Here is a 14,093-nt window from a genome sequence, read left to right on the forward strand (position 1 = left end):
ATTGTTTTGGTTTCGCTTTGCTCAAATATCGGCATTTGCATTTTGCGATCTGGAACTGTTTTCTCTTCTCTTTCGTGTTGTGTTTTATTCGCATTCGAACGTCATATATTCCAGGAGGTTAAATTTTTAAGGCCTATCCTCCTTTCAATATCTACATGCTGATCGTTTCTCCGCCGAATCTGAGTGGATGAGTTCTATGATGGCATTGCGGTATCCTCTCTGACACAATGCAAGAGGCTGTGAATTTACCCTCTATCTCTCAGTAAAAAAGTGCCCCATGACTCTAACTAATTTCATCGAGGAAGATCGTTTCACTATGTAATATCAAACCCTCATCTGTAGCGTCCACCAGAGAAGGTAATCGCCGAGCGGAATCAACGTTTCTGCAGTGCTGTGTGTGTTATTGGTAAGTTTGCCAAATATTGGTCTCGGTCGTATAGCACGATTTTTAAAATGCCAACGAGCATTTGAGGGATCACTTTGAGTGATTTATTCCAGCTTACTTGAAGCTTAGTTAGTTGACAGCTTAGTTGAAAGAAGTGAAGGGAAAAAGTATAGTTAATCAAATCGATCAAATTCAGGTATGTTGCTAAGCAGAAGGGGTATACCAAGATCTAACTATTAATTCCTGAAGTCTTAGATCCCTGAGCCTACACTTTTATCAGATTCGTGGTCAAAGTTGAAACTCATCATTTTGGTTCTCTTTTATCACGTTACCCAGAACTGGGGAAAGAAAAGAAGAGACAATCGACGGTGTAAGTCGGCAATCACATAACTCGGTTTGCAACGTTGCAGACTTCCTGTCATACTTTATTTTTTAGACGGACAACTACTCAATGGCAATTCTTTAATATTGCCATGATTTTTCTTCTCTGTGCGGAGAAAATTCTGCAAAAACTTCATGGAATGATGTCAATTTGTTCTCCTTTAAAAAAATACCACAGAGGCGGAGATTTTCAGACGCCGCTAACGAGTTATGTGATTGCCGACTTACACTGGCGAAATGTCACATCCAAAAATTGCACCATTCAAGAGATATTTTCATGCTAACCAATTGGCCAACAGATGATTGATGCATCCAGACTGATGTGACTTCTGTCTCTTCTTTTTCTTTTCCCAGTTCTAGTGAAAGAATCCGCTCTAATCTGTGAAGCTTTTAAGCATTCAAAAAAAATCCTTATTTGCTGTACTGATAAAAGTCTGTAGTTTTACCTCTTTTTAGGTATATAAGTTGAAAGATAACTCTAGCTGTTCAGTTGCTAATGTTGTTAATGTCATTCTATGATTTCAGTGATTTCCCAGTGGAACTTCAACAAAGTTTGCTTACTTACCAGGCATTCTGCATTGTATATTTTTTATTCGTTCGGGCATTGTTTTATTTTCCCTCCAGATACTTTAATAATATTTTCTGATTTGATGGTATTCGTCAAATAAACTCCAATTCAAAATCATTTAGTGTTCTAAAATATGAGAATTTGAAAGTGGTCATTACAATCAGATGATTTTTTCATGAAATCATGCCACCTTGGTGGTGTCATATTTGCGGAAGCTTCACTTATGTAACTATTCGGAGACTCTAGAATTCTTGTGATAAACAATTGATTTTGGTTCCAGACAAGTCACAATGAGCACGGACGTTCGGGACATTTTGGAACTGGAGAAGGCTGCACCAGAAATCACAAAAGAATCAATATTAGGGCCGCAAGATGCAAAGAAGAAAAAATTCTCGCATGTCTTAACACCCAGGTCTTCTCGCAGGCCGGAGGGAATGGCCAGAGAAGTCTTCGCTCTTTTGTACAATGATAACAAAGATGCGCCTCCTCTATTACCCACTGACACAGGTCAGGGTTACAAGCAGACAAAAGCAAAGCTTGGAATGCGGAAAGTACGTCCCTGGGAATGGACGCCCTTCACAAATCCGGCTAGAACTGATGGAGCAGTTTTTCATCATTGGCGGCGAGTGGCTGATGAAGGCAAAGAATACCCGTTTGCAAAATTTAATAAGGTATTGAAAATAGTTGAACCTTCTATATTAGTTTGTCCATTGAATATCCAATTTACATTTGGATTGCATTTTGCAAAAAGGAACCAGAAGCATTGCAATGTTGCTGAGATTGTGCAACTTCATCCTTTGCAATAAAAATATTGAAATCTTGAAAAAGTATGAAATTTACACGGTAATTTTGTCTTCAATTTACAGTTTTTAGGGAGTAAAAAAGAAACTGTTTATAGATAATCCGATTGTTCTTTCAAGACAAAAGAGGTCGCACAATCTTAGCAACATTGCAATGCTCCTGGCTCCTTTTTGCAAAATGCAATCCATTTGTCCATGAGACCTGAAAGCTCCACTAAACTGGTTAGATTTGGGTGCCCAGTTGAACTGAAAACACAAAAGAATAGTTCCACTGCTCTCATTGAAATCAATATGGGCTAGTGGTACATACAATGATAATTGCAACTGGAAAGGTAAAGTAAATAAATGTTGCCTTTCTCAAGACCTTTCTGTATCTCTTTTATCCCATTTAATTTTGTCGATCATACCACTTTATTTAAGTTCAGGAAAAATTTGATTCGTAAATAGGTTAAAGTCAGACAGAAAATTAAATCCATGAATAAATGTATGCTTTTTTATCCTCACAAGGTATAGCTTTAGAATTGCCTGGTTTGGCCTTTTTGAAAGCTGATTAAAAAAAGATTGACCTGGAAAAGTCATTAACTAATCCCCCCTCCTAGAACCGTCTGTAATGACAGTTTGCCATTCCATGAATAACACTATTAACATTATTTATTTAATAACTTATGTGGAAAATAAAGTGGCTGAGTTCAAGTATGATTCTTGAGAACTCCTCCCTAACTCTTCATTTGATATTCATCTCATCATTATCTCAATTAAACATTTTCAAGAGTCAGTTCACCCCTCTTTTTTACTTCTGCGCTCCCCTTGTTTTTGTTTAGTGGCAAAGAGCTTCATTTGTCAACTGAAAAATTATGATGGATTTTATCTGTTTTTTTCTTTTTTTGTTTTTTTTTTTTTTTAGAAAGTTCCAATTCCTACATACACTGATGCTGAGTATGCACAGCATCTTCAGTCAGACTGGTGGACGAAAGCAGAAACAGATCACCTATTCAGTCTATGCCGACAGTTTGATCTCAGATTTATAGTAATACAAGATAGATACGACGAGAAAAAGTTCCAAAAACGTTCAGTCGAAGATTTAAAGGAACGTTATTATTCTATTTGCTCAATTTTACACAAGGTAAGTTCGTATTAGTACGCATAAAACAGTTATTCTCTTCTTGGTAAGGATCTCGAAGCACACTCTAATATAGTTGTAAACTTTCGCTGCAATGGTAACATCATCCTTTTGTAGTATTAGTGTCACAGTTTTATCAACAATACTGCTCCAATCATATTGCTACAATTATCTAAACTATTGTGGTAGTTTGGTGTTCGGATAATGGAAAATGAAAAATATTCATGATTTAAATCAATATCCAGCTCCAGCATTTAGCTTCAAGACGCATGAATTTTGCGAGGCTCAGTTATATGTGCTCTTAGTCTATGATCCGTCAATAATACTCCTGCTGAAATGTGACATTTGCGGGAACATACAAGTTGGATATGAAGGGGCGCATATGAGGATCTGTTCATAAAATATGTAATGGTGGGGGGGGGGGGGATGACGCCAGTGACCCATAGATGCACAAAAGAATCAAATTCATGTTGTAAAGGAAAGGCCAAGAATCTTTTAAATAATTTCAACCCCTTGTGTTTGTTTTCTGCTGTTAGATAAAAAAAATTCCATGTGAGCTACAGCAAGTATCTAAAACCTCCGAATTCTCAGTTCAGGGTCCAAAGCTAGAAAAAAGATAATGATATATGTATACCTTACTAAAATATTTTCTCCCTTTTGAAAAGTTTGCCGAATTAGAATTTCAGAGCAAGTCTTGTTTCATAGTTTCAGTCTTTTTTTTAAAACAAATTTTATTTAAAAATAACGTAATTACTACAAAAAGATGTCTTGCATCTATCTACATGAATTAAATTACAGTAAATGAAATTAAATAATGACAAAAAGTAAGGTTAGAATAATAATACTATTATTTTTTAAAAGAACTGAAATTACAATTTAAATTCTTTGTTTTTTTTTTTTTAAAAAGTTAAATAAATAAATTTATTAGTCCAATAAATTTCAGTCTGATTTTAGATTTTATTTTTGGAATGTTCATTTTTTAGGTGAGAAAACTTCCAGGTGCAGAACCTAAAGCTTTCGACGCCGACCATGAAAAGAGACGCAAAGAACAATTAGCACGATTATACAACCGCACACCTGAGCAGGTACTTTATTTGAAGTCTTGTTAGCTCTCCTCCTTCTGTTTCTGCTCTTTATGTACCTTTAATCGTAAGATCTTTGTCAGATAGACTTACATACTTGGTATTTTATGGATTCTTTCGACAAAAACGCAGATTTATAGCCAGAATGAAGCAAGGTCCTAGATTCACAATTGATTTTTTAATCCAAATCCGAAAATGAAGTCCTTATTTTCCCACCTTACAATAATTTTCTGTAAAATCCAAGATTCTCAGAACGACCTAAGTTTTCTTTCTATCAGCCCTTGATTTTTCTTAAAATCAAATTTTCCAAAAAACACCTTTTCAGCTTACAAAACGTATGTTTTTTTTTAATCGATTTTCAAAGACCTTGGAAGGTGATTTTTAAAAAATCGAAGCCATTTTTAGACTCAGCACTAATATCTGTTGAAATGCGCCTTTAAGATCGCACCCTTGTTTTGAAACGAAATTTTTTTATGTTCATTGAAAATTTTTCAAAACGACCTCCTGAAAATTCTTTTGACACTTATTATTTCTCGCCTATATTATTTGTATCTGGTCATTTTGCCCATGTTAAGTTCGTCTTATGTGTGTCTTCAAAGTAAATGACAATTCCTTCTTTTGTTAGGTGGAGGAAGAAATGACATTGATGACCGAATATCGTAAAATTGAAGCTCGTAAACGCGAGAGAGATAAGAAGACACAGGACTTGCAGAAGCTTATCACCGCAGCGGACAACCAGAGTGATGGCACAAAGTCAGAGAAGAAAACGGTGGCCAGGAAGAAATTTACGCAAGTACGTCCCAAAATTGATACGAGCGTCATCGAAACGGCAGGCATCAAATTCCCTGATTGCAAGAGCAGTGGGGTTTCTGTCAGGTCGCAGCGCATGAAACTTCCAGCCAGTGTGGGTCAAAAGAAGATGAAGGCCATTGAACAGATGTTGCAGGAACTCGGCATAGGTAATGTATTCTTCACAGTTTATTTTTTCATTCATATTCTCAGGGTTGCCGGCAGCATAGGCGGTTCTAGACCTCAGTTCTTGCGGGTGCCAAGAGACTTACGACCATTTTGTTGGCACGTGAATGGAGTGCCTGGGGGGGGGGGGATTTTGGAAATTGAATCTCTCATGGACGCTATTTTGACATATTTTTAACTCAAATATCGTATTGTAAATATTGAGGAGAAAAATTTCATGGTTTTTATCGGGGTTTTCGATGTTTTCCCTCTATTATTTCGATTGTTAGGAAATGAATCAAAACTGTTTTTAAGTTAATTTCTCGTGCAGCATAAAATTTTTTTACAACAAGTGGAAATAGTCAACAATTTAATTCAATTAAATTTAATTTTGACTTTAAAATTGCAACAAAAAAATAACTAATTTCATGAACACTTCCTTTACTTTTAGCTCTCTGTTATTGCCTAATGGCATTTGTTAAATAAAAATGCATTTTTGCACTTTTGGCGTCACCTCCAATGCTGCTTGTGGGCTCACGTAAACCCACATAGAACTGCTCATGGCCGGCAGTCTGGAAAACTGGGGAAATCAGGGATTTTTCAATGACAAGAGAAGTCGAGGAATTTTTAACCTATCTACTGACCACTAAAACATGTTGCTGATTCTCCAATTTTTTACCCCCTCTGGTCATTTTTAAGGCTTGTCATCTTTAAAACAGCTTTTGAATGCCTTTTTCCATGATCTGATTTTTAAATAAGGAAATTTTAACCAACGTACAGCAAAATTCAGCGTATTCAAAAGAAAAATCTGAGTGGAAATTTTTTTTGAAAGTTAGGGAAAGTCAGAAAAAAGCAAAATTATAGGAATTTGAAGATGAAGACATTATGACAATTCTGTATCCTATTTCTTGCCAGCAACAGCGGAAATTATGCAAATTTGAGACTATAACATTTAAGTCTCTAGTCAGGGACAGCCACCATTCAGATTCCATTGATAGATCAGTCTGTCACAAAAGAAATGAAGAGTTTTTTTGCACTTTTTTTTTCACTTGATTAGAGGTGCCCAATATCAAAAGAAAAGAAAAATGGGCAAGTAACCAAGGTCAAATTACTCGCCGAACAGTTTAGTCGTTTTCCATGGCTGATTTGACCTAAATTGACAATGGTTTTTTTTTTTTTTTTTTGGTAAGCGGGAATAGAATTACGTTTTTGTAAGGTAAACTAGAAATACTCAATTTTGGAAGTTTTTAATACGTTCCATGTTTTCAGCATGAAATTTTGACATGAATAATAGTCGTTCAGAGGTCTAACCCTTGCTCTGTTTTTTGGTCCATCGTTTATAAGTGGATGGGAGGCTGAAATCAAAATTTTTTCTTATTTCAAGTATTGTCAGAGTTTTCTTTTCTATACTCTACTCAATTTCTTCTTCCTTTTTTTTTGATCTCGCAGAAGAAAACCCAATGCCTACAGAAGAGATTTGCCAACACTTCAATGAACTTCGCAGTGATATGGTTCTCCTTTACGAATTGAAAATGGTCCTCCAAACGTGCGAGTACGAATTACAAAGTTTGCGTCATCAGTATGAGTCTATGTCTGGAGGTGAGTTGTTTTTTTAAATTTTAAATTTCTGTTGTTAGTAATTTCTAATTTCTTTGGACGAGGATCACTGAATTTCTGTTCAGATGTACCTATCCACTTGTTCAATTCTGAGGAGTTAACAGTGCAAGTTTAGCTCCAATTAATATTTTGGTGTCTCTGAGTCTTCTGTCTTAGCCGATAGTCAAATGACAACTCAGTGTCTTTTTGTTAAAACTTTCATGTCTTTCCTTATCAATTAATAAGCAGATATGCTCCAATTATTTGACAGTTTGTGGTGAGGGCTGCATCAGATATCGAAAAAGTCAGACAATCGAAACCACCAAAAAAAAAAAAAAAACAAAAAATGCCATCAGGCCCTGTTCATAACCATAAAGTACAAGTGTGGCCAAATTTTCAAATCTATGTTAAACATAACCATTTGATCGAAAAAAAAACCACTTATCAATTCAGTCTTTGCCCAGAAAACCGAATTTAGCGCTGTCTGTCAACTTATTTTGACCGCAACTCAATTTCGACTGTGTTGGAGAGCTGAGACTTCATATAATCGGTTGGATAATTAAGACATCACTGTACTATAGGGATTCACCAAAATTCTAACTTCTATGGTGCACACACTATGGATACAAGTTGAGTAGTAATTCGAGTTTTTGATGGAAAACTCTCCAGTATCTCAAAAAATAGGTTAGGAGCAGTCTACTAGGTTTCAAGGGTTTAGTAAATGCTCAGTCGATCTCTTGATCTCAGGATTGCGGGAAATGTAGGGAAAATCTTGGGTTGTGAGGCAATTTTAAAGAATGATTTTTTATTTCTACTTGCTTAATATGTTTAAAGAAAGATACAAATCGCTCATTTTATGATGGAATCAGGAGATAAAACTCGCCGGTTCAAAATTCTCGCTAATACGAATTTTTCTCCAGTCCTCGGAATTTCAAACTATGGAGAGTCGGAGTACATTTTGCAATCAGAAGCTACAATTTCTGGCTCAGTCTAGAAACAACGTATGTACCATTAGTTACCCTATGCACGTCAAAGTTTAATGGATGAGACAGAAATCGTAGTTCTTACTTGAAAACTGCAGTCCCAATTTATACTCATTTCAATGGAAAATTCCTTTTGTGAAAGGAAAACTGAATCAGTCCATAAGGAGCTGATGTATGTTCTCCCAGGACTCTTCGCAATGGGTTTGCCCAATGGAATTTCACTATCAAGCTGTAACACTCTGAAAATTTGTGCTATCAAAACAAAATCGATTTTAAGATTTTATTTTTTGTTTTGTTACAGATTCCAAAGAGCCAAAACCAGCAGCATCAACTCAATAAACTATCTAAAGTCCAATTAAATATTGTTCGTAATCTAGGTCTTAACTTGCATGTAAAGTGTAATTATGTTGCATTAAATATTTTAGTACGATTTGTATATACTCTTGATTTTTTCCTCATTCTTTTGAGATGGATGAGCTAATAATTTCTTAATCGAATACAAATCTACTGTGTTCTTTTCAAGAAATACACTCCTCATCAATTTTGAAAACATTAGCACCTCAAATTTATTATAAAATGTTTAGAATATTTCCTTGATAAGTAATGAAGATAGTCTTTCACTCATGAATGCGTATGAAATCGGTTGATGAATGTTTAGATCACAATCTAGAGGTCCAATCATTGAAAAAGGTCTTTACTGATGATTCATTCTCAAAAAATGAGACAAGGACAAAAGAAATGGCTGACTTTTTACATTTTTTCGCTTTAAACGTTCGTTTTTTTTGGAAAGAGCAAATTTTAAGGCTGAGATCACGACTGCTGCGTAGAACTTTCTGCACTCCTGGTGCCTTATCAGAATTAAATAAATAAAAGCCGTCTCAAATCATAACATCACTTTATTTACAAGAATATAAAACAAATTACTGTTATATAAAATAAAATATATCACCACAAAAAGAACTAAAGCCTACACCATAATGCAATGGTCAGGAGAAGCCAATGATGATCAATGAAATTAAAAAAAGAGAATAAAGTACTGAAAACGAATGGCTTTCGGTGAAAATTTTCTGCTCATTGATGCCAAGTCTCAAAATTTCTATGGTGGTGGGAAATAACCTTTCCCTCAGTCATGGTCTCATGGTTAGACAAGTCCTCCAGCTATGAAGCCAAAGAGTATGAAGCTTTTGTTTTTATTATAAAATTGATAATGCTTCCGTTTCTCGGTTCCTGCAAAAAAATGTGGACTGAAGAACAAAAGGTGGGAATCCTTTCATAATTGCTGTACTTGAAATCGCTATCTTTCAGCCTATGTACCACCAGCGCCATCTATGCTTTGACGCTGTTGCTACACATCTCAATATTGTCTCAATTCTTCGGTTGAAAATTTTTTCTATACTTTCATGCAAATTCCAAGGATTAACCTTGATGAAGAAAGGAAAATTGAGTTGAATTTCAAGTGATTCTGTTAATTACATAGGCTGTCCCAAAACAACTGGCACTAAGGCTGTCATTCGGGAACTACAATAGATATCGACATGCGGTTTGCGGGAGGTGATAGCTCATACTCTTAGCTCTTAAACGAGCCTAAGTTGAGCTAGTTTGGTTAAAAACTCAACGAGTTACATCAATTTTCCCGAGACGTGTAAGAAATACCCCTACGAGATTTTTCGGTAATTTTTCATTCCTTAACTTTGCCTCCGCAAGCTGTGCAATTGGTTCAGACGTTATGAATCAAGTTTCCACTTCTCTGGATGAAAGTTTGAACTTGTCAGCAAGTGTTTCCATCACAGCCGAGAAGTTTTTTTCTGTTTGCAAAGTCAGTTTAGTGAAATTGTCCGGCCTGATAACGCGTTTTTTTGTGTTTCGTCATGAGTTCACCCGCGGAGTTGAAGCAAGAGCAACGATACGCAATTCGATATTGCGTTCGTCGTGAATTATCTGCTTCTGAAACTGTGAATGAAATGACAGTGGCTCAGAAGTGTTTCAGAAGCAGATAATTCACGACGAACGCAATATCGAATTGCGTATCGTTGCTCTTGCTTCAACTCCGCGGGTGAACTCATGACGAAACACAAAAAAACGCGTTATCAGGCCGGACAATTTCACTAAACTGACTTTGCAAACAGAAAAAAACTTCTCGGCTGTGATGGAAACACTTGCTGACAAGTTCAAACTTTCATCCAGAGAAGTGGAAACTTGATTCATAACGTCTGAACCAATTGCACAGCTTGCGGAGGCAAAGTTAAGGAATGAAAAATTACCGAAAAATTCCGTAGGGGTATTTCTTACACGTCTCGGGAAAATTGATGTAACTCGTTGAGTTTTTAACCAAACTAGCTCAACTTAGGCTCGTTTAAGAGCTAAGAGTATGAGCTATCACCTCCCGCAAACCGCATGTCGATATCTATTGTAATTCCTGAATGACAGCCTTAGTGCCAGTTGTTTTGGGACAGCCTATGTAGTTTTTCTGTAAAAATTGGACGAGTTTGGCAACACAGTTCCTCAGCACAAACAGTGTTTGTGATGCATTGGCCGGAAGGTAACAACAATAATGTTTATGAAAAATAAGCCCTGATTGGAAGTTCAACTGATCAATCAGATTCTGTTGTAGACAGACAGATCGATTATTTTCATTATCATAGTAATGGTATTTATTTGTCTACTTTGTATTATTTTAAAAAATCCTGACATTTTTTTCAATATTTCACTGCTTTTTCCTCATATTATTTGTCCAATTGTTCGCAAAAAATTGGTAATGAAAAACATTTAAAAAAAACATTTTAATATGTACTTTAAAAAACCAAAAAAAATTCAGTTGAAGAAATCTGTAAGACCACACATGGAAGTGAGCTTCGCTCGTTTTATTGTTTTATTTTTCTGCAGACCAGTTGTCCTCTTTCAAATATACGGGGTAAACACTCCTAGCAATCTTATAAGAGCTGTGAAAGCCTGTGAAACCATAAATTCAGCTGCCATCTGACCAAAATTTGACTAAATCCACCTCTATGTCTACAGAATCTTTTTTATGGAACTTGTATGAAGCTGGTAGGTCAAAACGTAACTCTGCCACAGCTTTCACTTTGACACCCCATTCCTCTGCCTTCTTCACTATGAACTTCCGCGTTGAGCGCTTGTGCAGTGAAAAGACATTGTTTGCTAAACTTAGGCCTACTTGTACGAATTTCATGTCGATACCTTTGTTGCGAGTTCCAAACGGAGGATTCATAACAACGGTATCAAATACTTTCTCCCACCTATCTACGTTAAGCTTTGAAACATCACAGTGCACTAGATCGTAATTTGTTATTTCAAAGTCTTTAAAGTTCGCCTGGCATATTTCTAAAGCGTCATTATCGATGTCAAATCCAACAGTGTATTGAGCGCCGAGTAAATGTGCTCCAATACTTAAGCTGCCACACCCGCAACCCAGATCTGCAACGATCTTATTCTCGATTTGCCCAAAGTAAGATTGGATTGCGTGTAATGTGCATGCTGCTAAGTGCGGAGTGGTTAGGTACTGTTCAAGCTCAATTTTAGGTGCATTAAAGCCCTCGACGTCTTCCAAATACTCCTCAAGTTTTTTTAACTTCAAAGAGGCCATAGTTTTGTTAAAATGTGCTGGATCTGACTAAGGTGTTAAAATTGGATCTCGAATACGAGGAGAGAAATGTCCGATTGTTATTTATTTTCAAATCGAGGGATGACAGGCAGAATGAGATTTCCAAAAGAAGAGTCTTGCTTGATGTAGTAACCAAAAGATGTTTGAAGTGCTAAATTGTGAGCTAACGTTGCTGCGTTTGGAACATGGGCTTCAGAGGATCCAAATACCTGGAACATCAAGAGAAAAACTCAAATCAGTCTTGGTACGAACTTATTTAATTTGATTAAAAAAAAAGGTAAAAATTGATTCTTAAAAATCTGGACAGAGTCAAAAATCATCATTAGCTTAATTTTTCATTCCATTTGATGAGTTCACCGAAGAAATTGGCAGAGAAATAACTGTAATACTCAAGAGCTCTGTCACACATCAAAAGATGTCTGTATTGGGCATAGATATGATGGTGTAATTTATTTTCCTGACTTCAAAAAATCCATACACTTTTTTAAAGGAAAAAAAAATCACATTCAAATTTTAGTTTATTTTGAGATGAGAATAACCTAGTGGAGATTTTATGAGGAGACATGCAAGAATAAGAAGGACAATCTCTGCAACGCTTTGTAATATTGATGAACAAGATGTTACGGAAAAATTCTTCAGCAAACTTCCAGGAAAGCTCAATGCAGGACTAAGATTGATTATGTTGAAAAATGATTATGGGAAAATTTTACCCCCATTCTCAATGCAAAAATGGCGGGAATAGGAGGGTAAAAAATTCAAGATTCAGCGTATCTCTTTGAGGGAAAATTGTGCTTGTGTGTGAGCTTTTCCCCTCAGTAATGAGATATCAGCTTTAAGCTAAAATTTTTACGCACGTTGGCTAAAAAACTCCAATATCCAGTCCGCGTTTACCGCGATCAGATTGTGTAAAACTGCCTTGCCAGGCATACATGGAGCTGTGTGGACAATCGCTCACTAGATGGCGCAAGTTTACTTGCTGCCAGGGTACGCTTGCCCAAGTCTTGGGCTGGTTTTCATGATCTCTCGAGCTTGGTAGCAGAAAATTCAGGAGGCTGCACTGTACTGAGGATTGGCCCAACAAGGTGCGTCTGCAGTTGCCTTCCTGAATGGACGTAACTAGTGTTGCTCCGATCAGTGTATCTCTTTGAGGAGAAATTGTGCTTGTGTGTGAGCTTTTTCCCTCTGTAAAGAGATATCAGCTTTAGGCTGAGCTTTTTACACACATTGGCTAAAAGATTCCGACATTCCGTCCTACGACCCATGCGTTTACCGCAATCAGTTTGTGTGAAAAATTCATGAGGAAAAATCTAAAAGATTTTGGTCTCATGCAAAAGAAGATGTAAAAAGTAGTTCATTGATCCCAAGATTGACCAGAATTCAGGTGAAAATCGGCGAAGTTATGGTAGTTTGAACATTGCTTAAATGACAATTACCTAACGTTTTTAATAATGTTTTATTCTCCTCAAATTGTGCTACCAGAAATTTTCTAATACCCTTTTTCTAACAAACATCACTCGGCAACATCAAATGCATCTTGACAAAGCTGTCCGCTCTACGTATGACTTGAGACATAACCATAATGAGAATGCAAAGATCTCTGAATGAATAGGTAAGGCAGGAATGCCTGGTGAATTTTCTACTGGGAATGTTGTTATTGGTGTGTGCAGGTGCAGGTGTCTTGTTAAAAAATCCCTGACTAGTTTCCTGGAAATTCTGATGTAACTTACACAATTATTTTGAGATCCAATTGTATTAAGGCCAGGATTAACGCCCTGTTTCAGCAGCATTTGCTTTTTGACTTGCAAGTCCTCTATCAGCTTACGATTCGCGATCTCTGAAAAAATGTAAAGCAAATTTAATATGCTTAAATCAATGGAGAGCTGGAATTCTCGAAAAGATTTGTCATAGTTAACACAGTAGTATGGAATAGAATGACTGAGGTATTTGAATCTGAAATATTACTTCATAGAGGTGTCGCCAGCTAAGTTGACAGTTGTTTACTTTCGGCTTGCAAGCGCAAACGACAAATTTCCGCCTCTGCACAAAGCGGCGTTTGCTATTAGCCACCTTGAGGACATCTGTCTCATAATCGTATCATAAAAAACTACTAATCAGTTGTGATTCGCGACTTTCATGTAGTTGTGATTCCTGTGTGGCTAAAAATTAAAGTGTCACAAGGTTTGCAAGTATTAGGTAAAAAACTTATCTAAGCTTTTTTTCTTGCTTCAACGAGAGTTTGATGTTTTCATGCTTACCTCTGGCATTTTGAGAGGAAAATGCCATTTTCTTAGTCATGCATTCAAATTTCATGAAGCTGTCATAAGAGAAAAGAAACCAATGAGGTATGCAATGTCGCGACAGTGATCAGGAATCAACTTCGAGGCAATTCTACCTGTGCGCACCACAACAAATTCTTAGGAAAGAAAGTATAAAACAGCAAGATCACATTCGAATGAGGATAAAAATAATCTAAATTATCTTCTAAATTCTCAACGACGGAGCCTTTACTTATGCTCAATCAAATGTATGTTTTTCCTGTTTGATTATTTGTTGACACTTTTTAAAAGCTAACCTCAAAACAATCTCAAAAACATTCTGAAGAGCC

At 36.4% G+C, this 14,093-nt stretch overlaps 2 protein-coding genes across 2 annotated transcripts; one reads left to right on the plus strand and one right to left on the minus strand.

Moving 5' to 3' along the window:
* Positions 1-8,305, plus strand: DMAP1 (DNA methyltransferase 1 associated protein 1). The gene is made up of 7 exons (XM_019053169.2): positions 1-406; positions 1,615-2,005; positions 3,039-3,257; positions 4,238-4,339; positions 4,962-5,295; positions 6,740-6,889; positions 8,171-8,305. Exons 2-7 carry the CDS (start codon positions 1,625-1,627, stop codon positions 8,206-8,208), a joined length of 1,224 nt encoding a protein of 407 aa, XP_018908714.1. The 5' UTR covers positions 1-406; positions 1,615-1,624; the 3' UTR covers positions 8,209-8,305.
* A 442-nt stretch (positions 8,306-8,747) lies between these two features.
* On the minus strand, positions 8,748-14,070 carry Mettl5 (Methyltransferase like 5). Its single transcript, XM_019053170.2, has 3 exons — positions 13,744-14,070; positions 13,216-13,322; positions 8,748-11,697 (listed from the first exon to the last, which is right to left on the minus strand). Exon 3 carries the CDS (start codon positions 11,468-11,470, stop codon positions 10,835-10,837), a length of 636 nt encoding a protein of 211 aa, XP_018908715.2. The 5' UTR covers positions 11,471-11,697; positions 13,216-13,322; positions 13,744-14,070; the 3' UTR covers positions 8,748-10,834.
* Positions 14,071-14,093: the final 23 nt, after the last annotated feature.

Source organism: Bemisia tabaci, chromosome 9 (genome assembly GCF_918797505.1).
Source record: "Bemisia tabaci chromosome 9, PGI_BMITA_v3".
NCBI classification, from domain to species: domain Eukaryota; kingdom Metazoa; phylum Arthropoda; class Insecta; order Hemiptera; family Aleyrodidae; genus Bemisia; species Bemisia tabaci.

Bases quoted from the DNA above. Each gene is read 5' to 3' on its own strand.
- DMAP1 (XM_019053169.2), top strand. From the start codon at position 1,625: ATGAGCACGGACGTTCGGGACATTTTGGAACTGGAGAAGGCTGCACCA. The intron at 5,296-6,739 runs GTAATGTATTCT...TTGATCTCGCAG, and splicing joins GTTGCAGGAACTCGGCATAG to AAGAAAACCCAATGCCTACA. The intron at 6,890-8,170 runs GTGAGTTGTTTT...GTTTTGTTACAG, and splicing joins GTATGAGTCTATGTCTGGAG to ATTCCAAAGAGCCAAAACCA.
- Mettl5 (XM_019053170.2), bottom strand. From the start codon at position 11,470: ATGGCCTCTTTGAAGTTAAAAAAACTTGAGGAGTATTTGGAAGACGTC.